This window comes from Denticeps clupeoides, chromosome 8, assembly GCF_900700375.1.
Source record: "Denticeps clupeoides chromosome 8, fDenClu1.1, whole genome shotgun sequence".
In the NCBI taxonomy this organism is placed as follows: domain Eukaryota; kingdom Metazoa; phylum Chordata; class Actinopteri; order Clupeiformes; family Denticipitidae; genus Denticeps; species Denticeps clupeoides.
Genome location: NC_041714.1, coordinates 22,638,245 through 22,661,569, shown reverse-complemented (window position 1 = coordinate 22,661,569; position 23,325 = coordinate 22,638,245). Strand labels below are relative to the sequence as shown.

The 23,325-nt window shown below is 45.1% G+C and overlaps 1 protein-coding gene across 2 annotated transcripts in view; it reads left to right on the top strand.

Moving 5' to 3' along the window:
• Positions 1 to 22,446, top strand: part of tbkbp1 (TBK1 binding protein 1) — a 28,726-nt gene extending 6,280 nt beyond the window's left edge. For both annotated transcript variants that reach the window (XM_028989752.1, XM_028989753.1), the window contains exons 2-10: positions 6,164 to 6,407; positions 7,259 to 7,384; positions 8,477 to 8,581; positions 9,041 to 9,188; positions 11,799 to 12,001; positions 12,208 to 12,269; positions 16,780 to 16,895; positions 18,482 to 19,302; positions 20,049 to 22,446. In XM_028989752.1, the coding sequence (XP_028845585.1) occupies positions 6,177 to 6,407; positions 7,259 to 7,384; positions 8,477 to 8,581; positions 9,041 to 9,188; positions 11,799 to 12,001; positions 12,208 to 12,269; positions 16,780 to 16,895; positions 18,482 to 19,302; positions 20,049 to 20,180 (1,944 nt within the window). In that variant the 5' untranslated portion in view covers positions 6,164 to 6,176 and the 3' untranslated portion in view covers positions 20,181 to 22,446. The remainder of the gene's footprint in view (positions 1 to 6,163; positions 6,408 to 7,258; positions 7,385 to 8,476; positions 8,582 to 9,040; positions 9,189 to 11,798; positions 12,002 to 12,207; positions 12,270 to 16,779; positions 16,896 to 18,481; positions 19,303 to 20,048) is intronic.
• The last annotated feature ends 879 nt before the right edge of the window (positions 22,447 to 23,325 follow it).

Genomic DNA, 23,325 nt, shown 5'->3' with positions numbered 1-23,325 from the left:
TGAAGATGTGAAGACCAGCAGCAGGTGAATGTCATTTCTGACTATTCTTTACATGGAACATTTTTCTGGATTCTAAAAGTTGCATAAATGTATTTTTCCGTCTTCACCCTCTGCTAATTGCATTCTTCCTTCACACGTTTGAAAGGATTGAAGAGGCTGTGTGTGTGTCTGACAGCGTTAACGTCCTTGCCAAGGACATGCTGGACTTTTCATTTGAGTAATGGAACACTCCATCAAACACACACACATAAATACAAAGAAGCAGACAAAACAGTGCAATCATTTCCCATGATTCTGTGCTAGAGGGTGCAGAATTCACTCAAGAAGACAGACCTCGTTCAGAACGTTAAGCGTTCGCGTGCAGATGCGTGTAGGCTGTGCGGGTGTAGATGTTCCTGGAGAAAATGGTGGGCAAATGGACAAGGCTGTGACTCACGGCACATTATCAGAATACGGCTTTGTTATGCAATTACGGCAGCACGTGCAGGGCGGCCCTGACGTGAGTCACATGGGATGTGCAACACATTATAAACTAACCCAGAATTATGTTAGCAAAAATCCAAAATGAAATCACCAGCCGGGCAAAGTTACACACTTTATCCGTACAGGAAATAAGGTTGCAGAATCCTGCATGCAGAAGGAGAAATAAGAAGTGGGTAGTAACCACATTTACATTACATTTACCAGTTACTTTTACTCTGTTACGTTTACTTGAGTAACTTTTTGATAATAATGTCCTTGTTTATATCGCCATACTTTTTACTTTTGCTTGAGTACATTTGAGAATTAGAAACTCTACTTACTTACTTCACTACATTGGGCACCTTCGACTCGTTACTTTAATAAAACCATTTATTCCATACATGTGAAGTGAAGTGATTGTCACTTGTGATGCACAGCACACGGTGCACACAGTTAAATGTGTCCTCTGTATTTAACCATCACCCTGAGTGAGCAGTGGGCACCATGACAGGCGCCCGGGGAGCAGCGTGTGGGGACGGTGCTTCGCTCAGTGGCACCTCGGTGCCAGTAAAAAAAGTTCCTTTTTTATTTTAGCTGTGTGCTTATGGTCATTATCTTGGAAGGTAATCCTTCGACCCAGTCTGGAGTCCTCGGAACGTTTTAGTCCAGGATATCCCTGTACTTGGTCGCATTCATCTGTCCCTTGTTTGCAATCAGTTGTCCTGTTCTTGCAGCTGCAAAACACCCCCACAGCATGATGCCGCCACCACCGTGCTTCACTGTCGGGACTGCATTGTATTGAGCAGTGAGCTGTAAGGTCTTATATAGACAGATGTGTATAATGTGCCAGGGCAGTCAACCCCATAGCCAAATACGCGGGGTGGGAAGGTCGCTCCCGGTTTTGTTCCCCATGAGTGGTGGTGCAGGTGGTGTCTGTGCTCCCAGTTCTTCTGTTTCTTTACCACGCCGGGATTGGGGCTGACAAGGCCTGAAAGTCGCTGCCAGAAGAGGCGGAGCAAGTGGTGCTGAACTATCCGTCCGTCGTGCTGCCAGAGCGGTAGTGTGGGTGGGTGCCCGGTGGATGTCGTGACAACAGACATATATGTGTGAGTGTATATATTCACCCCGACTGCTCATTGTCATGCAAATTGCAAGCGTGATCTGTTCTTCAGACACTCCATCATCATTCCTTACCTGAAGACCACGTATAGTTCGAGTTGTTCTCACTGTTCAGTGAGAGGGAAGGGAGGCGGGTTCTGGAGGATCTCACAAACAGGCGGTTAACCAGCGCTGCATTGCATAAACAGGGGTGCATTAGTAATGTCCGTGCTCGAACCCTCGGCAGGCATCTCGCCGCGTTTCTCTCTCATGACACCCACCTGCAGCATCACTGCCCTCTGAGTTCCAGGGAACCAACTGGCAGCTTGTCTGGATTCAACTGGGAGAGAAATGAAGGAGGACGTGAGTTTTTCACTGCGGAGTGAAATCTGATTTATGCAGCTCATCTGTGAACACAGTTCTCGCACTTGTCTTCCCCGATGAAAAATAATGTTACATCATAACTCAAATTTTCAACAGTCAACTTTTCATTCCAGAACACAGGGGTGGGGACAGTTAGAGGAGACAGAGGGACAGTTGGAGGAGATCGAATGCCTCTGATTTTGTTTAGTTTTTTTTATGTTTCTGTCTACTCAAACATAAAGGACGAGTAGTGCACATGTATCTTGATTTTAAATGGCTGCCTCGGTGTCTCATAATCCTCATTTCTATGGTACATTAGCTCCAGACTGGGAGAGGAGCTGCTCACCCTGCTGATGATATTTTCTCCCCCACACTCCTGTTCCACCGGCGAAGAATCTCTGCTGCAGGCAGGCCGAGTGTAAATGTAAACAGCGTGTGTGTGTGTGTGTGTGTGTGTGTGTGAATGATTCCCAGTGGTAAGGGTTCTAATAAAGCCGTTTATTCTCTGTGTAGGTGTGCGTTCTGACCCCCAGGTAAAGAACCGTTCCCGGTGGAAGAGGCTCTAATGAAGCAGTTAAGTGGAACATCTGCTTTATGTGTGTGCGTTTGTGGTTGCACACCAGCCCATGGCCCGTGCAGATAAGGAAGATTGAGTCGAGTTCAACTGAAGATTGGGCTGAACTCAGGGCAAAGTGAAGCGGAGCACAGAACATCTACTTCTCCACTGATTTTCATCATAACGTATGAGAGAGGTGCAGAATGGAATCGACTATCAAGTGAAAAGATTGTAAAAGTAGCACAATTTTACAAATAGAACTCAAACGGTGCAGAGTAATGTGCGATAAACTAATGAGAATAACATGAAAGGTGGAATAAAACAAATGTGAGTGGACATGTATGAATATTGCACAGGGCGTATTATGTTCCCTCCTGGACAATTCCATCCCTCTGCATCCAAAGACACCCAATCAAACACTCACAGCATTTTGGAAGGAAATTACTCAACGTCCTCTGTCTACGTGGACACATGCAAGGCAGGGAAGAAGGACGCAGACGTAAGTAAAAGACAAATGACCAAGCAAAGTCAGGACAAAGCTAGAATGCATTTATAACCATAAACAGCTGGAAACAATCAGGACAATCAGGAACACAAGAAGCCCGTGAAAAGTCCGGATCATGACATGATGGCTTCTATAGAAGCGCTTGGTGCTACACAAGCTGAGCACTAGACTGTGGGTGCGGACTTTGCAAGATTTTGTGCAAAGAGTAAAAAGAGCAGAGATTTTGTGCAAAGTGATTTTGTGCAAAGTGAGTTTGTGCAAAGAGTCCAGAGTGGTTGAGGTGAAAGTGCTGGAGTGTAATGGAGTTCTACGACGTGTTGTCATTGTTGATAGCTTGCATGGCCTGTGGGAAGAAGCTTCTCCTCATGCTCTCTGTGTTGGACTTCGCAGCAGAGAGAAGAGTCCATTGTTGGGGTGGCTGAGGTCCTTCACTATCTTCCTGGTCCTGGTCCAGCACCGCTTGCTGTAGATGGATTGAAGGTCAGGGAGCTTGGTGCAGATGATGCGTTCAGCTGATGGAACCACCCTCTGTAGGCCTCGCCTGTCCTGCATGGTGCTGTTTCTGAACCAGGTTGAGATGTTTCCCATCAGGATGCTCTCTAAGGTGCAGGAGTAGAAGTTTCTGAGCACCTTGGAGGGCAGTCTGAAGTCTCTCAGGTGTCTAAGGTGGTAGAGACGCTGCCGGGCCTTTTTCACCACGGTGTTGATGTGACAGGACCATGACAGGTATCAGGTAGACACCAAGGTATCTGAAGCTGTCCACTCTCTACACTGGGCTCCTGTTGATGACAGGGGTCTGGTAGGTCCTCTCCTGCTTGGTACTGAACATCACATCCACCTCACAAGGAAAACGTTCTGAATGTACTGACAGTGTATTGCCTGCCTATTTGTTTCTCGTCGATCTGACATTAGCATGTCGTCTGTTTAATACATACACCTCACGAAGGCGGCCTGTGTGATATGGAAATGCAGAGCTGTGCTGTGTCCGGCCAAACAGACTCACACCACACAATTTGTATGGAAAAAAGGGTTGTGCTGAACACCCATTGTGCACGAGTGTGCCAGCAAGGTGTCTTACTTTCAGTATGGCTTTCAGAAGCGGATCAAAGGCAGTGCAATGCGTTAAAGCTGCGATAAAAACACAGTAAAGAAGCAGAGGGGTGAAGAGGGGTGAAAAGATCCTCAGACCTGTGCGATCATCACTGGTACAAGGCTGAAAGGTTTAGTTTACAATTTAACACTTAAACATCCATTTTAATCATATTTGAATATAAACGGCAGCAACTGAGCTGGTGGTAACAAGTGGCAAAATCCAAAAATGTGCAGGATGACCTGGACCAGAGCTGCGCTGAAAAAACCCAGGACAACCACATTAAACAGCAACGGTTTACTTTTTTCAGTGCATCCGTACACGGTAAAAAGTGAACAGTGGCTTATCAGAATCAGAAAAACTTTATTTATCCCCGCGTGAAAAGTGAAGTGATTGTCATTGCAAGACACTACAGCACAGCACACGGTGAAACGTGTCCTCTGCATTTAACCATCACCCTTGGTGAGCAGTGGGCACCATGACAGGCACCCAGGCGTCCCCAGTGTGTGGGGATGGGACCTTCATCAAGGGGACCTCAGTGGCACATTGGCAGATCGGGATTCGAACCTTCTGATTACGGGGCCGCTTCCTAAACGCTAGGCCCCCTTCGCTCCTACCTGCACTTTCACTACAGCTCTTTTCCTCTAAATCCCGGCACTTGAACATGGACTTGAGCAGCACCTTCATGCTCCGGTTGTGCTGAAGCTTAAAGCCTCAGATCCATTAGGAAGAGTGGTGGATGGGCCAGCATGATGTTCAGACCCATGAGCGCTACATCCCAACACACTTCGCCCGGTTGAGGCGTCCATCTTGGCGTATCTGCATGTGGGCGGGAGAGAAGGTTTCGTGTTTGTCTGCTGTTTTAAACGCGGTATGTATGTAAGAGGATGAAAATAGCTGAGCGAATGGTGCTGACTCACATGCTGAGGTCTCCTCACACCTCCACACTGCATCAGATGGAGAAACTGATGGTTGGGCCACACACACACACACACACACACACACACACACACACACACACATGCACCCGTACAAATACATACACACACATAAACAAGCACATGATAGAACTCACAAGAAAGTAGCATTTTTTAAGCCAACCGTGCAAATATAAAGAAAAGGAGCGAAGCAGAAACCACAAGTGTCACTACCTCCCGGCTTCTGGAAAATTTATTTAAGCAGGGATACATACCAGCCCTGTTCCCGTTTTCATTATTTTGGCAACTTGTCTCACATTTTTTAGCAGCAATAAAAGGATGTCACCTCAGTGGCACCTTGGCGGCTCGGGATTCAAACCCACAACCTTGGGTGATTACTGGTCCGCTTCCTACCTGCTAGGCCACCACCGCCCCAGAATTAATAACAATGAATGAACCCTGACCCTCCTGCTAACATGACCCAACTGGTCATGGGGTTAAGTGTCTTGCTCAGGGACACGATGGTAGCAAGTGGGGCTTCTGGTGTGTTACTACTCACCTCCGGGTCCTCCAGTTTCCTCCTGCACGTAGCCCAGGTACGATGGCGACTCTAAATTCACCGTAGGTGTGAGTGTACGAGTGAATGGGCGAGCGAGTGAGTCTATTCGGCCTGTTTTCAGATTGTTGAACATGCAAATATGAAAATTCTGTGGTGCCTTCTGCCACGTGTAGGACCTGTTATGACCTTTGATTCCATTCTCTGTGTGAAATATGGAAATATGGATGCTGTGTGTGTGTGTTTAACGTGTGAAACCCATTTAAAGGATTAGTGCCTTTCTGTTGCTGACATCTGTGTAAGTCACGGAGGGGAAATCATATTTGCCAGATATGGCTCGTTGTTCCTGAAAACAGGGTGAATACAGAGTGAATATGTCCGACATAAGTCCAAGTCCGTGGAAAAAAAGAATTTCTCATAAGTGAACGTTTTACTATTATTGGTAGACAGAAACGTAAAAGGGTATAACTATGTGTTTGATGCTACAGTATGTGATATTTTGTTGATTAATATGATATCTTTTGACCATTTTAAAGATGAATAAATGAACGATTCTCCTTTGGATGTACACTGTAGACTGTCTCTCTCTCTCTCTGTCTCTCATGTCCATCTGCAGATTAAGGAAGTGAATGATGGAGTCGCTGTTCGAAGGAGAGCTGGGGCTGCTGGGCGGAGATGGGGGTGGCCTGAGGGACGATGGCTGCGGGGTGGGTTGGAGAGGACCGCCCTCCCCCGAGGACCTTTACTCCGCCTCCCACTTCGCCTTAATTTCCGCCTACCAGGACATCAAGGGCCGTTTGGCCGGACTGGAGAGGGAGAACAGCAGCATAAAGAGGAAGCTGAAAGTGTATGAGATCAAGGTATCATTCATCACATCCGCCGCCACGCCTACCGTCTGGAACGGCTCTGGCCAGAGCTCCACGCTGTACCAAAAACCGGCATGGAAGCTTTTAAAGTGACATGCAGAGGAACTCAAGACAGTTTGATGCCATTTTAATGGACCATTGAGAATGACTTCATTAATGTTAATGCACAGAGAGGACAAATACCAGACTAGGAAAAAAATGGACAAAATGCAGATGCAATTAATGCAATACAAATTAATTTAGTTAACTGCATTTAAATGAAAGAAATTGGTTAACTTTCTCAAATTATTCCCAAAATATCAATATCAGCCTGAACGTTTATCCGTGTCCATGTTGTTTATGATTATACATGTTTATTAATGGGTGAAGGTTTCTTAATATGAACATTTTAGGTTTTAATATAATGCCATTAGCCATTATTGTAACAGCTTGTAATGTAACTGTAGTCACTGTGGCCTCATGGGCTTCCCATTCGATCCGGCATCTCAACCCCCTTTGACAGACGTCCCTCTACTTGGTACCGAGATGAACTGAGTTGAATGGGAGTGAGAAAGCAGAGAGGATGTTGCGGCCCGTGTGGGAACGGAGTTGGAAGAAGTTTGGTTAATCTGGCTGCTGCGGTTATAAATATTTAGGCCGTCTCATAAATACTTCATCAAAACGCCTCTGTTCAGCCTTCCCTGTCATCCCATGTGACGCTTCTGTTATTTAGTTATAAAATCCCGAAGTCTGTGATGTAATCGTTCTTAATTTGTCAGGAACTTTCAGCGCTCGCGGCTCCAAATCTGCCTCTTCTGTTATGAAGGTGATGACTGAAGTGTGTGTTTGTCCATCTGTCCCTTCAGTTCCCCATGATCAGTGAGTTCGGGGACGACAGGAAGTCGTACTGCTCCTTCGAGTCCAAAGAGACGGCGCTTCTTCAGTCGGAAAACGGCAATCTGCAGCAAAGAGTTAACATACTCACGCACGAGGTGAAACACACACACACACACACACACACACACACACACACCCTTTAAAATGCAGGCAACCCTGAGCAGCTCGTTAATTACTGACGACTCTCCTCCGTTTCCATAGACACGGAGCGTCCCTGTCATCCCCCGCCCCCTCATGTAGCTCGGTGTCCTTGTCTCTGTCTCTCTGTCCTCTGCTCAGACCTTTAACACTCACGCGGGTTCGAAACGGACCAGTTCAGCAGGATGAAATAGGCTTTTGCCCTCGAGCTTCGCTGCCGGGGGGTACCGGGTAAAATCCCGTGGATCAGCATTATGGGCTTTGTTATCAATGCTGAACATTTAATGGAGAAAAAACTGTACCAGACCAGTAACAGTGCAGGACGTGTAACAGGAGGGACGTGTAACGAAGAAAACATCCTCTCTTCTCTTTCATCATGTCAGGACCACTTCTCTTCATCAAAAAAGAGCTCACTGAGAGGAACCAGCACTTCACCGTGCTGCGTTTCCGGCTCTTCAGCAGCGGCAGATAGATTCACACCAAATGAATGGTCTTCCGTTTACCACGATGAGATCGCACTTTCTCAGAAATCTTTCATTTATGTTCCATAAATAGTTCATCTCTAGGATGGTAGTAGCCTAGCGGGTAACACACTTGTCTATGAACCAGAAGTCCCAGGTTCAAACCCCACTTACTACCATTGTGTCCCTGAGCAGGACACTTAACCCTGAGTGTCTCCAGGGGGAGACTGTCCCTGTAACTACTGACTGTAAGTCGCTCTGGATAAGGGCGTCTGGTAAATGCTGTAAATGTAAATATCTGATACATCATGTGTAAAACAGGACATAATGTGACTATAATGGGTAAAATAAGATGACATTTTTCATTGTATAAATTGTTGGCACTTTTTTTGTTTTACGAGAGGAATAAAGTAATAAAGAACAAGCGTAGTTTCCTAGATCGAATTTTGTGGTAGTTTCGGGTTGTTTGACCTTTATTTCAGTCCAGTTGTTGCAGACAGTGCCATCATGCAGCTTTCATTTTTCAAAATGCAGAGTACAGAACTCGGCTTAAAAGATTCTGTCGCTCCTTATTGTGAATCTCCTCAGCTTCAGAAGAGTAAGGAGCGTGAGGAGCAGCTGGAAGATGTTATCCAGGCCTTTGAGAAGATCCACATGGAGAAGAGCAACCTTCAGAGGGACCTGGACAAAATGGTGAGACGTAGGACCTCGAACGACACACAAACTGGTGAAATGCCCAGCAGTATTTCATGTGCCGAGAACGTAGTCCCTGTTCCTCAGGTGTCCACACTGGCTCAGGTGCAAATGACAACACTTCCCTGTGTCAAAGCCCTTTGTGTACGTGTGTCTTTTCAAGGGTTTATTAGACTGTAGCCCTGGTGGCCCAGCGTGTAAGGTAGCGGTCTCATTACCGGAAGGTTGCGGGTTCGAATCCCAAGCCGCCGAGGTGCCTCTGAGGTCCCCTTGATGAAGGTCCCGTCCCCACACACTGCTCCCCGGTGACGGTTAAATACAGAGGACACGTTTCACTGTGTCACCGTGTGCTGTGCTGCAGTGTCTCACAATGACAATATTAATAATCACTCTCACTTTCAATACAACAGGTAAAATCCAGTCTCGCTCTCTCTCTCTCTGCGCATTTCCCTCTTTTAGACGTCTCTGGTGGAGAAGCACATGGAGCGAATCCACGCTCTGGAGACGGCCCTGAGGCAGCGGGAGAACTCGCTGCATAAGCTCAACTCCCACCTGCACAGTAAAGGCATGCAGTACCTGCAGCTGCACGCCCCCCAGGACACCCACCGTGAGTTGGGACCCCTCACAAACCGTGGAATCTAGCACAGAGACACGCCATTTTCAGCACTTTTATCCAAAGCGACTTACAAGGAGAAGACACCAGCAATTCTCATTCGGTTTCTATAGACTGAGAGTCAAAAAACTGAGAGCCCTGATAATCTTTCTAAATTTTATTTGTTGTATTTTCCAATATTTTTTCTTAATATATGCTAGTATATGTTGACTTACATAAGTTCTTTTTCAAAGATAATTTCTTCAGAAGAGAATTTGATGATTTATTAATGATTCTATAACAGCAGCTAATGATATTAATTTCATAAAATATTCAATGATCAAATTGAACTGTGATATAATCGGAGTAGTAAAACTGAGTCTGTTGAGATTCCATGAGATACTGCTGCAGACATGGGAAGGAGCGACGTTATTGGAGTCCTCTCAGCCAATCAGAACGCACTGTGATATAAATCACGATATTTCCACTGCACGTTGCACCAGCTCTGTTCTTTAGAGACACTGAGAGTTCAGTGAAGTTTCTGCTTGTTTATTACTCTCATGGTGAGTTCAGCTCCTCATCTCTCTGAAATCAGCAACCCCCTCCTCCCCCGTTCCTTCTTTTATATCAGCCTGCAGCCTTTTATATTAGAAGCGATTCATGCAATCGCTTCTAAAAAAGGTAGCCGAAATGTTCCTCAGAACTTCACACCCCACCTCACATGGCTGTAAATGAGTTATAAATCTCACATCAGATTACATTTACATTTATGGCATTTATCAGACGCCCTTATCCAGAGCGACTTACAATCAGTATTTACAGGGACAGCCCCCCCCTGGAGACACTCAGGGTTAAGTGTCTTGCTCAGGGACACAATGTTGGTAAGTGGGATTTGAACCTGGGTCTTCTGGTTCATAGGCGAGTGTGTTACCCACTAGGCTACTACCACCCACTACTACCCACATCGGATGAGAAACATCAGTCAATCCGACCCATCCAGAGCGTACTTCTGTCTATCTATCACTATGTAATTCCTCAGGCTCTTTTATTTACTTATCTCACTATCTTTCTGCTAGCTGACCTTCCATGTTTAGCTGCTAGCGCACCTCCCACGCCTTTCCACAGGAGAGCTGAGCGATACATCCCTTCGAAAAATGCTGCTTTTCTCTTGCTGTGGCGAGCCCATGACCCTTTGACCCCCGACCCCGCTGCAGTATGGAAGTGGTTTGCGAGGAGGCGAGTGATTAATGCTGCATGCTGACTCACAGCATATCGCTTCTCACTTGGCAGGACGATGAGAAATCGCAGGTCCACCGTCTCTACTCGAGTGTGGCCCGCAGTGCAGCATGGGCGCTTTACACAAGTTCTCAGTAGCTGTGGGCCATTTCTCAACATTTCAGCTGGTAACCTCTTCAAAATCCTTAGTCCGTGCCTCAAAAGCCAAAATTTACATCGCTGAATATGTCAGCACCATTAAATGTCCAAGAATGGTCTTTATAGCCGAAGTGTGAAGTCATCAATATAAAATTTGCTCAATCGGAACATTTTCTGATGCACAAACGTCCGAATGAAAGAAGAATATTTTAGTGATTGCACAGGTATATGGTGACACAAAAAAATGACAACATCAAAAACAATATGTACATACTGAAACTCTAAATGCTGTGTGTGTGGGTGTGTATGAGTGAGTAAATTAGCACAAAGATGTAGATGCATGAGTTTATTCGTCTTGGTGTGCTTAGTTCATGCTTTTTGTTTAAAATGGGTCAGATGTGATTATCAGCGCATGAAATTGGACTATTAGAACTGTTTTATCCATTTCTGCACCCTGAAAAAAACAGTTTTGCTGCTTTCTTGGTCCTTGGCCAATGAATATTTTAGACACAAGGCTTATATAACAGGGAGAAAGAAGGTTGTGAAGCATCACTAGCAGATGTTCCATACTGTGCAAGAATCTGACCACTTCTACTGAAACTCTTTGAATATTGATCAATAAAAAAATTAAAGTAATACTAATTCATATTTTTCACTGGGCACACCCTCTCTGCTAAGCTCACTCTGACCCACAATACACAACTTGTGGCCACGCATTGGAAGGACTGGGCTGCTGTTGGTGGTTGTCGGGTGGGGCTGTGGATGATGGGTGTGGTGTCTGAGGCAGTGGTCCACAGATGTACACATTGCAGGAGACATTTTACTGCACAGCAGGGCTGTACTTCAGTTTGTAGTGACATTGAAATTGTACATGATCAAATTCGGTCAATTATAACAAATGTCATATTTCGTGTCATGTCAACAGTGAGTCTCCAATGATCTTCTCACTATCTGCTGTAGGGTCTTGCGGTCCAATATGGTGCAGTTCCCAAACCAGACAGTGTTGCAGCTGGTCAGAATGCTCTCAATGGTTCCTCTATAGAAGGTGGAGAGGATGGGTGGTGGGAGATGGGCTGTTGAGCTGGTGTTGAGAGTCTAGGAGAGGTTCTCCTCTAGATGAACACTGAGGAACTTTTTTTGTAGATTGAATTTGTGGAGAATTAGGCAGTGTTTTCACCTATTGGTTGAGTTGGTACCAGGTGTGTGTGTGTGTGTGTGTGTGTGTAGTAATGCTGACTGTGCTCCCAACAGTGCTGGAGTGCTCCCCACTGACCCTGCAGAGCTCCTGCAGCCTGGATGCTCTGTCTGACCTGAAACTGCAGCGTTTGGAGGCGGAGCTGGAGGGGGCGCGGCACGAGGCGCAGGCGGCATGTCAAAGGGAGGAGGAGCTGAAGGCGGAGTGCGACAGGCTGCAGGAGGAGCTCCGGCAGCTGCAGGACAACCAGAGAGAGCAGGTCCGTGCACCTTCTACACATCCCTCGCCCTCCGTCTCCACGAAGACACACACACGACTGAATATCACACAGTTCACGCGATGGAACACGTCATTAAATAATAAGCAGAACTCATTAGAACCTTGTAATGTCAAGGTATCGTTTTACTACAGAAGACCATCATGAACCTAATAGCGACGAGTCCCTCTGCCTCTCTCCCTCTGCAGGACATGGGCCGCCCCTGCGGTCATTGCGATGTGGAGTGGATCAAGAAAGTGGGAGACGAGCAGTAAGTGCTGATATAATGAGTTCGCCTTAGCTTGTTAGAGGCGAGAACCCGCGGATCTGTCCCATCGGGAGGCTCTCTCTCTGCCGGACGCCGGCTCCGTGCTGTGATGGGCGGGCCCTCGCCCCTTTTATATTGCCGCCAGCAGCAGGGTGGCTTTGGGCTGTGGTAATGTCAGGGTCTCCGGAAGCGCCGCAGCATCATCACAGAGAAAACGTGATATGACGGCACCAGAACTTTCATCTTCATTCCGTCTCTCATGTTAGACAGATCAAAGATGCTTATAAAAACCGACATAAAAGGTAATAAAAATGTTAACAAGGTTATTACAATGTTATACTAGAAACATTAGAACACTGACAAAACTGAGATGTTTAATCTCTAGTCTGTTTATCTAGTCTGTTCATTGTATAATATGTGTAATTTTACATTTAATTCGAATATTTTCATTTGCAGTTAATTGCAGTGTCTGTGTCAGTTTATTACTTGTCATTATATTTTTTCACTTGTCCTTAAAATATAGCAATTTAAATAGCTCTACACACACACATGCACACACACACACACACACACACCAGTAATAGTTACATCTCCCGAGGCTTCTTGTAAAATGTGAAAAAAAATTTGCTTAGCCTGCCAACAGAGGGCAGTGTGACCTATGAGCTGGTTAGGGTCCAGTCCTCCATACACACACACACACACACACACACACACACACACACACACACAATCAACTTTAACCTAAAACCCCATCAGTCTAATCCTATCTCCTCCCCCACACCAGTAGTGGCTGATGACTACAAAAACCACGCAAACAGAAAACATCACTCACACACACACACACACACACACACACACACACACACACACACACACGGGTCTGTACTACTGAGGGACCTGATAGGGAGTGTTCTCCAGTTTCCAGCGCTCAGCCCCTTTCATCGTGTCCCCCTCCCTCTTGTCAGTTTCCTGTCAGATTTCAGACTGGCAGTTCTTGTAAGTGCAGCATTTAATATAAACGAGGCAAATTCAGGGTGGAAAGTGCTGCCGACATCGTCAACTCTCGCCTGAGGGTTGGTGGTAGAACATTTGAGCTGGCTCTCTGCTTCTTGTTTGAACTTTGGAAAGTTGCCTTTTCATTTCTTTTTTTTTTTTTGACTAATTTTTCTGTTTATTGAAATGATTTCACAAAAGTTGCAGCAGAAATGAGCAGGTGGCGCATATATGTATATCCACACACACACACACACACACACACACATACACATGAATGAATACATGTGGAGTTATGTACTTTGATATTAATAGACATGATATTAATAGACATGCATTTATTATTATTATTGTTATTATTAATATATTTTATCCTTGTGTTCAACTTCAACCTTGCGTTTTGCTAACTCTTTACTTGTTCACCATTACATAACATTTCCACCGTATTATCATCTATGTCAGGGATATGTTTTTGGTTATCTTTGTAGTGAATTTTATTACAATTTACATTTACTGAGTAAAGTAGTTTTGTTTCCTTTTGCAAATAAACTGTAGAATAGAATCATAGTCTGTAATCATAAACATTTGCTGGCAAATGGCAAAACCCACCATCTGGTAATTTGTTGATCATATTATATTTGGAAATCAATGATGTGTAACTCATATTACTACACGTATGAAAAAAATCATATTCATAAAAACCATAATATTATTTTAATCTTAAAAACCATATAATCATATACAGCTGACCACAACCTTAACCTCAAGACCTTAAAATGTTCTGCCTTTTTAGTTTAAAAATGCTAATTCAGGTATTTTCTTCATGAGGTATGTACTGCGGGTCATTCCTAACCCAGTGAGTAATCTGTGTCCCCACAAACCAAGTAATTCTAGTTCTAGGCACACACACACACACACACACTTTCAGAAATGTTGATATTTATTTTGATCATAAAAGTTGACATAAATGCCCCTTTATTTATAAACATTTTTTGGTTAAATTTAAGTTTTGCGCAATTATGAAATTAGCAACAAATATGTCGACGTACTGCAGATACCTCAGTGTGTGTGTGTGTGTGTGTGTGTGTGTTTGTGTAATGAAAAGCAAATGTTTGAAAGACAGTTGGACGGCCGCAGCGACGTGTCCCCATTGTCTGCATTGTGTAGGAGGTATAGTGTGTGTGTGAGTGTGGGAGTAACCGGTGAGCTGTAGCTGACCTTTGCTGAGATGTTAGAGAATATATGTGCATGTATGACTGTGTGTGTGTAGGCCTGTGGGCTGAAAACACACACACATACATGCACATTTATGGACGGAAATATTTACGCTCTGCGTGGCACTTCGTGGCACTTCTAGACTTCATGAACACACACAAAGTAAACATTTGAGTGATATAAAAAGCCTCTTCCAGGTGTGAAAAGGAAGAGTGTCTCTCTCACACACACACACACACACACACACACACTAGCACCTCTCCTGCTGGCCCCGTACAGAGACCAGTCTGACTTTAGCTCCGTATTGAGCTGCACTCCTCTCCCCTGAAATGAGATCTGATTACCCGAGTGGCAGGAACCTCGGTCATGAAGCGGATGCGTCGGTGGCTCGGTGTCCAGTGAGTAGCGCCTCTGACCTCTGACCTACGATGGGGGATCCATAATAAACTGTGCCTTATCATTTCATATACGATTAATTTAGTGCAAGTTGAGTTCTGCTGGGTATTTATTATTGAGTGGCCGCTGCGAGAACATGTTGGCGAATGCCGCCTGGCCTCTCGGTGGGTCTTTTCCACCTCGGCGCCGCTCTGCTGGCCTTAGCGGACATCGCTGCTCCTCTGCTGGATGATGCCAAGGAGAGCTTGTTTTTTTCACACATCTTGAAAGCAGAAAATGAGCCGTTAGCCTGGTGTTCAACCAGCGATGCACCGGTGCAGCGTCAGCCTCTGAAAGTGGCAGCACACAACGTGTCCTCTGTAGTGAGCAGTGGGCACCATGACAGGCGCCCGGGGAGCCCTCAGTGGCACCCTGGCGGCTCGCTATGGCACCGCGGCCCCTGTCATGGAGAAGCTTCGCCATGTTCTCTTTTTTTTATATCAGAAAACGCAGCCGAACCTGGATAAGACTGCTCATGCCATAATTACCCTGCACGACTTCTGCTAATTTGACGTGTTGAGATGACAACTTTCCCCCAGCGAGGGTATTTTTTTCTGTCAGCAAGCTGCAGGTGTTATCTGTCACCATCTCTCAGCTTCCAAATGAGTCTGTTTAAAATAAAAACACACACATTTTTTGTGAAGTTGGTCTGCTGTCATCAGATAAGAGAAAGCTCCAGATTTTATCTGCTCCCATTCCTCTGCCACGCAGTCGCTCATTTTCCATCGGTAGTGTTTTTAAATCAAGCTTTCTGATATCGGTCACGTCGCCCATTATGATTTCATATTACGACTAAGCCATAAAACCAGCACTGATTCTCCCTTTAAGGTTGAAATATTTCGAGTTCCGTCTGGCAGCTGTCCTGAGTTCGATGTGTGTTTGCAGAGCCGTGGTGGAAAACACCACTGAAGCATTCGAGTTGTGCCCACCATGAAGCATGCTGCACGTTGCCATGGTGAAGCTGCCTCACTTTTCTCGAAATAGACCATTTACTGCCATTTGAGAGCAAGTTGTATTCATCACCGATCACTGAGGTGCTCTGGTATTAGCTTCCTGGTTTTTCCATGTTTCTCTTACTGATCATACTGATCATAGTTCATAATCATCTGTTCAGAATTTCAAAAGGATTCAGCATGCTGCACGAGCCGTGAAACAACAAGCAAACCAGAGCACGGAATTTCAAGATTCTCTGTACAGTTCATATCAGGTCGTAAATGAACGTGATCACACACATATAAATGGAAGAACAAGAAAAGTATTACTGGAGAGGAAATGCAGCTGGTGAGCTGTACATAAGAAGTGTTGAAGCGCCGCTGCTAGGGCTGGTAGTGGCCTAGTGGACAACACTCTGGCTGATGAAAGGCCACAAGGTCACAGGTTCAATCACACTTCCATTGTGTCCCTGAACTAGACACGGGGTGAGGGCGTCTGCTAAGTCCCATAAATGTAAATACTAGGCAACTGAGGACCTGAAGGTGGCGGCCTCTAGTGGCAACGGGATCGCAATGACCGGGACTTGACAATAGTAACAAATGCTGATAAAATACGTCCACACTAGCCATCACTGTTTGTAATATGAGGGCAAGTTGTGGCATTTTTTTAAAATGATGTCTGAAAGATCCATATACACCACATGTTGTTTAAAATGTCACATGACTTTTTGCTTTTTATTTGCAATTCAATTTAATGATTAATGGTAACATGTTCATTTAGGGACAGTCCAGTTGAGCTACACAGTTGTAAGTGGATCTTTAACCTGTGACTTTGTAGGTCATTTGGTGAGTTTATTTCCTGCTGACTGGCGTCTATGAAGAGCTACATACTGCAGAAAATGATGGTACAGCTGACCTGTGGTCCTTTCTGAATTCAGGGTGAACCTGGCGCTGGCCTACACAGAGCTGACGGAGGAGCTGGGCAGGCTGCAGTCCCTCAGTGCAAAACAGAATGAGATCCTGCGGAAGGCCTCACAGGAGCAGGCCAGCCCAGGTAAAGGCCAAATATGTTCTCTGTGCACGTATATAGCACTCATGTTGCACTCTCAACTAAATTAGTTCAAGTTAGAAATGGTACTTGGGTAAAACATGTTGAAGCAAACCAGACTGAAAAAATACATTTCATGCAATGCAGCAGTAACACATTTAGTTTTTAATAATTCTTATCAACAGAGCTCAACCTGTCTCTCCAATTAGGCATTTTTGATGGATTATTTCTTGTGTTTCTGACCTTTGATCTTCACCATCATTTGCATTCTTCTCTACCAGTCATATACTACACTGTAAAAAGTGATCACGGGCTAAACTTCAAAAAATATTTAAATTAAATGTAAATAAACCAGGTAACAGAAGGTTACTATTCAATGCTAAAATATTAGGTGTGACAGATTCATTTAATTTATTTTAAGTCCACTTTTTACAGTGTAGAACTGTCAAAACACACGCTTGCTGTCTCTGAATTCTCGAACAATTACTTCTTCAATGCAAAGCTGGCGAGCTGGCAGTTTAGTCTCAGTTTAATCTCCGTAACAAACTCATCTGGATGCCCATACACACAAATCAAGAGGCAATGAATTCATACTATGTTTAAGAGGACTCAGCTTTATGACAACAGAGCATCCATTCTCATAGCCTAAAATGGCTGAGGCTCAGTACTGGAATTTACGGAATGAGTGAGTGAATAACCACATCACCGTTTCCCTTCTGAAATGCAGAAGCTGATGGTCTGAGAGGCGAAAAAACGTTCTCACGGCTGAGCATTATCGTGGTGTTGCCGGAAACTGAAATACAGTAGCATGCTGCATTATTTGACAGTATTTTGTTGTTCTCCTTGGACACGTAACTCAGCAGAACAGCAGAACACAGTTGTTTGAAAGCTCAGTTCAAAAGTGCCTTGAACCAGAGAGCAGGAGGAAACACAGTCTTACTTATAACAGGAAATAAAAAGAGGAAGGAAATTTGCTGTTCCCAGACGCAACCAACCTCAGACAACCCCTCGCAGCCTTCTTAACCACTGCGCTCTCATTACTGCAAAGAGGTGCCTAATTAGGAAATAATTCAGTGTAATTGTAGCATGCCATTAAGAAGCCTTCATGCAGCACCTGATCTTCTCTTTGTACCCGGTAGAATCTAAATGTTATTTTATTATATTAAAAATATTGCTGTGCTATTGTTACGGTGAAGCAGTATTATTACAAGTATTATCACATGAATAAAGGAGGTTGTTGCATGAATTCAAAGTGCAAGCAAGGAAGTCAAGAACCTTTTCTGATGTCGGCTAAAACAATCTGTCAAAAGAAATTTAAAAATGTTTGTGGTGCATTCTGTGTGCAATATGCAAATGAGCCCATGCATGTACATGGTTTTACATCTTGTTACATGTTATGTTGTAATAGATACAACGTAACAAGGTTTTGTAGCATAAATTGTGACAAATTAAAAAACAAGGTATCGATGTACCAGTCTTTTTTTACAGTATTTTGTGCTTTTCACCACATTCTTGTCCAGAAAATCAATTGCCAGGACAAGGACATAATATCAGTATTTCTGCTTGTGTGTTGTGTTCTGTTCCTTCCCCAGTCCAGCGCCACTCTCCTGTCCCTCCTCAGCACCACTCTCCCGTGTCCCAGCGCCACTCTCCCGTTCCCCAGCGGCATTCGCCCGTACCCCAGCGCCACTCCCCGGTACCCCAGCGACGCTCCCCAGTCCTACAGCGCCTCTCACCTGACGTGCATCGCCATTCGCCGCTGCCTGTCCCTGAGTTCATTGACGGCCCCGCCTCCTACTCCAGCCGGCCCACGTCCCACCACCTGCGTGCCAGCTTCCAGGGCCGACGCAGCTACTCTGAGGTAGCCGACCCCTCTGCCTACCAGCGTCCTCCACGCTTCACCCTAGACCCTGTATCCACCCTTCCAAAACCCCGGCCCTACGTGGAGGGCTACCACAAGCAGTCGCAGCCGCAGCTGCAGCACCCCAGCCCCAGTCACACACTGGTCCAGAGGAGGGGTTCCCATCCTGGGATGCAGCTGGTGGTGGGGGAAGGTGGAGGCCTGGCAGAATCCCCACGTCACTCGCCCACAGAAAGGAGCTTTCCGCTGGGTGAGGTTCCCCATCTGATGTATGAGCCACAGGCGTCCACGCCCCCTGCTCCCATGCACCCACCCCCACCGCCACCACAGTCATCGGAGGATGAGGAGGAGTGGGTGTGTCAGCATCCTATCAGCCCACCACGGACACTTGGCTCTCCAGGGCCCAAACCCTCCTCCTCGTCTGGCACCACCATCATGAGAGGCCCCGCCTCCTGCTCCGCCTTCCCCATCCCGCCCCGGCCAAACATGCTCAGCTGCCACCCACCTGGGTACCTGCACAGCCAGCATGCCCAGTCCTGGCCGTCCATCAATGTGAGTGATAAATCTGTTTTAACCTGCACCAGAATGTGAATGGGATTTATCTACATGGTTAGTAAATGTCAGCACTTGTAATAACGTGCCAGTAGTACAGTCCTGAAAATGTTTTACAACTAATTATATATTATAAATTAATATACCAGTAGTACAGTCCTGAACATGTTTTACAACTAATTATATATTATAAATTAATATACCATAATATTAAATAATGGTTGCTGATATACTAGTTGTAGAAATGTGGTGGTAGGGTGGTAGTAGCCTAGTAGGTAACACACTCACCCTATGAACCAGAAGACCCAGGTTCAAACCCCACTTACTACCATTGTGTCCCTGAGCAGGACACTTAACCCTGAGTGTCTCCAGGGGGGGACTGTCCCTGTAACTACTGACTGTAAGTCGCTCTGGATAAGGACGTCTGGTAAATGCTGTAAATGTAAAAATGTAAATGTGAATGTAGAATATTTGCTATATTGTTTTATTTTTGTACAGAAAGTGTGTTCTTTTGAGCGTTAAAGAGTAAGAGGAAGATGTTCTGGTCATTTTTCTAAATAAAAGACGCGACCAATAGAAATAGTCAATAAAATGGCCCTGGCTCAGTACTGTAATTTAATACGTTTCAGTGATATATTTTGCTGTAATTTTTGATGTAAAATGCATGTGGAGCATCAGTACTGCTGATCTTTAGGATGAAGCTGTGCGTTGAAACACCGCGTTTCCATTTTTTCGTCCTTTCACAGCTGTGGATGGAGACGGAGGAAGAGAGCGAGATGCGGAGCTGTCCTCTGTGCCAACTCGTGTTCCCCATGGGCTACCCTGACGATGCCCTCATCAAACACATCGACTCCCACCTGGAGAACAGCAAGATCTGATGCCACCTGCACCACGCCAGGGGCCAGGAGCTCTGAAAGTTTCGCAACCTTTAAACATCTTTTTTTTTTTTTTTTTGCATCTCTTTCATTTTGCTGGGCGCCTTTGGACAGAAGCGAGATGAATGTGGGCTAAAGGAGATCAGATGAGAATTTGAAGAAGAGGAAGTCATTGAGCCAATGAGAAGTGTGATATACAGAGGCCACACAGATGAGGCGATGTGACCAGATATGACACTGAAAGCCACACTCTGATGTGGCGTCCCAACAGCTAGATAGCCTTGGCTTTCCGAGAAACCTGTTATCTATCTTCTCTATCGCAGCTTTTCCCCCAACACGTCTTCGTCTGCTGTGGTCGTGTCTTGTGCGGTGCGGACGCTTGTGCTGGACTGGGGCCCTGAGCGCATGTCCACCGCAGCAGCACTTTAACCCTATCCAATGAAGCAAAAACAGAAAAGGTTTTATTTTTGAGCAGCATTTCCAAATTATTTTTTGTATTATGTGTTCCTCTGACAGCTTTGCACATTGTTCCAGTATTTCGTTATCTGAACGTGGATAATGAATGCAGTCCACAATTAATATTCAGTAGTTATTTGTAATCGTAAAAGTCGCCTCCTCACTTACTGCCGCTCACAATAAAGACACAAAGAATAAAATCTATGAGATTTAATCATACAATTACAGGTATTTAATTTTTTTTTTTAGTTCAGTGGGTGTAAAAAAAATTGATTCAAAATTGATTTTAAATATTAACTCAATATATGAGCGTAGGAAGCATTAGGAAAAATCTGCTCATTTTTATCTATTCAAATTTTGTTTTGAAGACAAGACACTGTTTGTTTCATTAATCAATAATTAAAAATCATTAATGACATATGGAATAATGTTGAATATCGAACAAATTATAAGTAGTAAGTCATTTGACTCTTGGGACGTTTGTGTGTCATATAAGGAAGCACCAGTGTCTTGTGAAAGAGTGAAGAAGTTGGAGCACAGTCTGTACCAGCTGCCACACCCTTTCTGCACTTCATTCCAAGTAAATAGTACGAACCAGGTACTGACAATCGAGACTTAGTACAGAAGAGTCCATTTGAATAATGCAAAAATTCACACATTTAAGGCATATAATTTACATATATGCTCTTTTTTTCGAAACGCAAATATTGAGAGGATAACCATCAGTTCAATATTATTTATCTATTGTAACCTTCCAAGGTTAAATGATGCATCAATGCACCCTTACAACACTAAATAATAGTGATAATATGAAGTGGAAAGAAAGTGAAATCACCCATTTTTCCTTCTGCATGTTTAGCAGGGGTGCCGCTTTGCATCATATACGTGTCTTCCTGCAGATCTCTCTCTGTGTGCTAAAGAAACCACCAGACTGCTGAAGGAAAGCAGTTCTTTGCACAGAGAAAAGCAAAAAGCCAAAAACAAATTGTGTTTGTGACATCACCACCTGATGCCATGAAGCAGTATTCAGTGTTGGGGACAGCATCCCCATCAGATGTGTCAATTATCAGTCAATAGTAAGTAAATCGGATTATGATGACCAGAGAGCATATATTCTTCCAGAAACAACCACCTGTTTTGTGAATCTATATTTTATCTAAGATGTCAACCAGGTTTTCAGCTGAGGGCCAAGTACTGCCATGGAGCCACTGATGTTCACGCAACATCATCAGTTGTCCTGAACGTTCCCATCATGCCTTGCTCCAAGGTTGCTGGTTCTCCAAGCTTTGCTGCCCTCTGCCCTCTCATTCTGAGGGTTCTTGTTAAGCTTTTGACCCGATTAGTGATGAGCCAAAGAGGAAGTGAAGCAGATGAAGGTCGTAGGCGCCCTGAATGGAGGCGTCAGAGTGAGACACTTTCGCAGGACTCCCTGCAAATGTACATAGACTAAAACGCATTGCAGTTCTTCGTGGACGTCGTGTGTAGTGTCAGTTACGTGCGCTACGGCTACGTGTTTAGCGGCGAGCGGCGGGGATTTTCTGGAAGGCTTTACTCACGCCACATTCCCTCGGCTGCAGCAGCTTTTTTTACACTCAGGAGTTATTTCAAGAGCTACTGTTGTCCTTTTCTCTATCTCACACACACACACACATTGTCTCTTTCCTATAGCTCAGGGGACAAAGCTTTGTGAACACGTTTCTGTACAATAATCTCACCTGGAGCCAACGGAGCACGACAGACTTTAACAGACAACGCGGTGTTAATATTTTTCCCTTCTGTAAATACAACAAATAAATGGAAACCTGCATCGATATTTCATCTTTTCCTTCATTTGTATTAACACACACTCACTAAGCTTTTAAATAGCAGGCCCCACACACCCTGCCGTGTTCCCCATCCCTTCACCGCGATAAAAAGGGGGTGCGCAGTCACTCAGACTGACCTTACAAAACGAAAGACGAAATTCGTTACTGGCGGGCGACTCGGTGAAGTGTGCAAATGCGTGTGAGGGTGTTCAAAAGAACCATTTGAAATAAAGTGAAAGTAAAAGATTTTGGGGCTTAGAAAACCCCACCTGGTTTCGTCTGTAGGAACCGCAGAGCACATCTTTGTTCATCCTGTACCTGCGTGAAGATCCTCCGCCGAGAGGGGACGTCCCGGCCAGGCGCGTTAAACGCGAGGGAAAACACAAGCGAGGAGGATTTTGACGAGGCGCGAACGTAGAGGCCGAAAGTTCCTGTGATTTGTTTTTTTTGGTAAGAGTGGACCAGAAGTGGAGAAATTTCCTCATCATTATTTCTTTATCGCTGTTCTATTCATGTATCAGACATGCATGCTGATGAGGAGGCCTGATCGGTGCGTAGAGAGAGCACCTTCGCCACACGCCCGTGGGTGTTGCGTTGGTAATAAAGTCCCATCTCTGCGCTTCCTCAGCCGTGACGTACGCTGTCAGTCACAGGTCAGCTCTGCTTGTACAGCACATTTAACGATGTGACATTGGCGTGTCACGATGCCCGATCCTGGCCTAGGTGACATGTTATGCTGAGTAAGATTATTAGTGTGATGCGGTGTGACTATTTATTTATTGCGTTAAGTTTCCCTCCGAAGTGCGGTAATGGGGGGGGGGGGCGGGGCTTGCACACGCGTGGGTGTGATGAAGAGTCACCCGGCGCTCGTTGCGATTAATTATCTC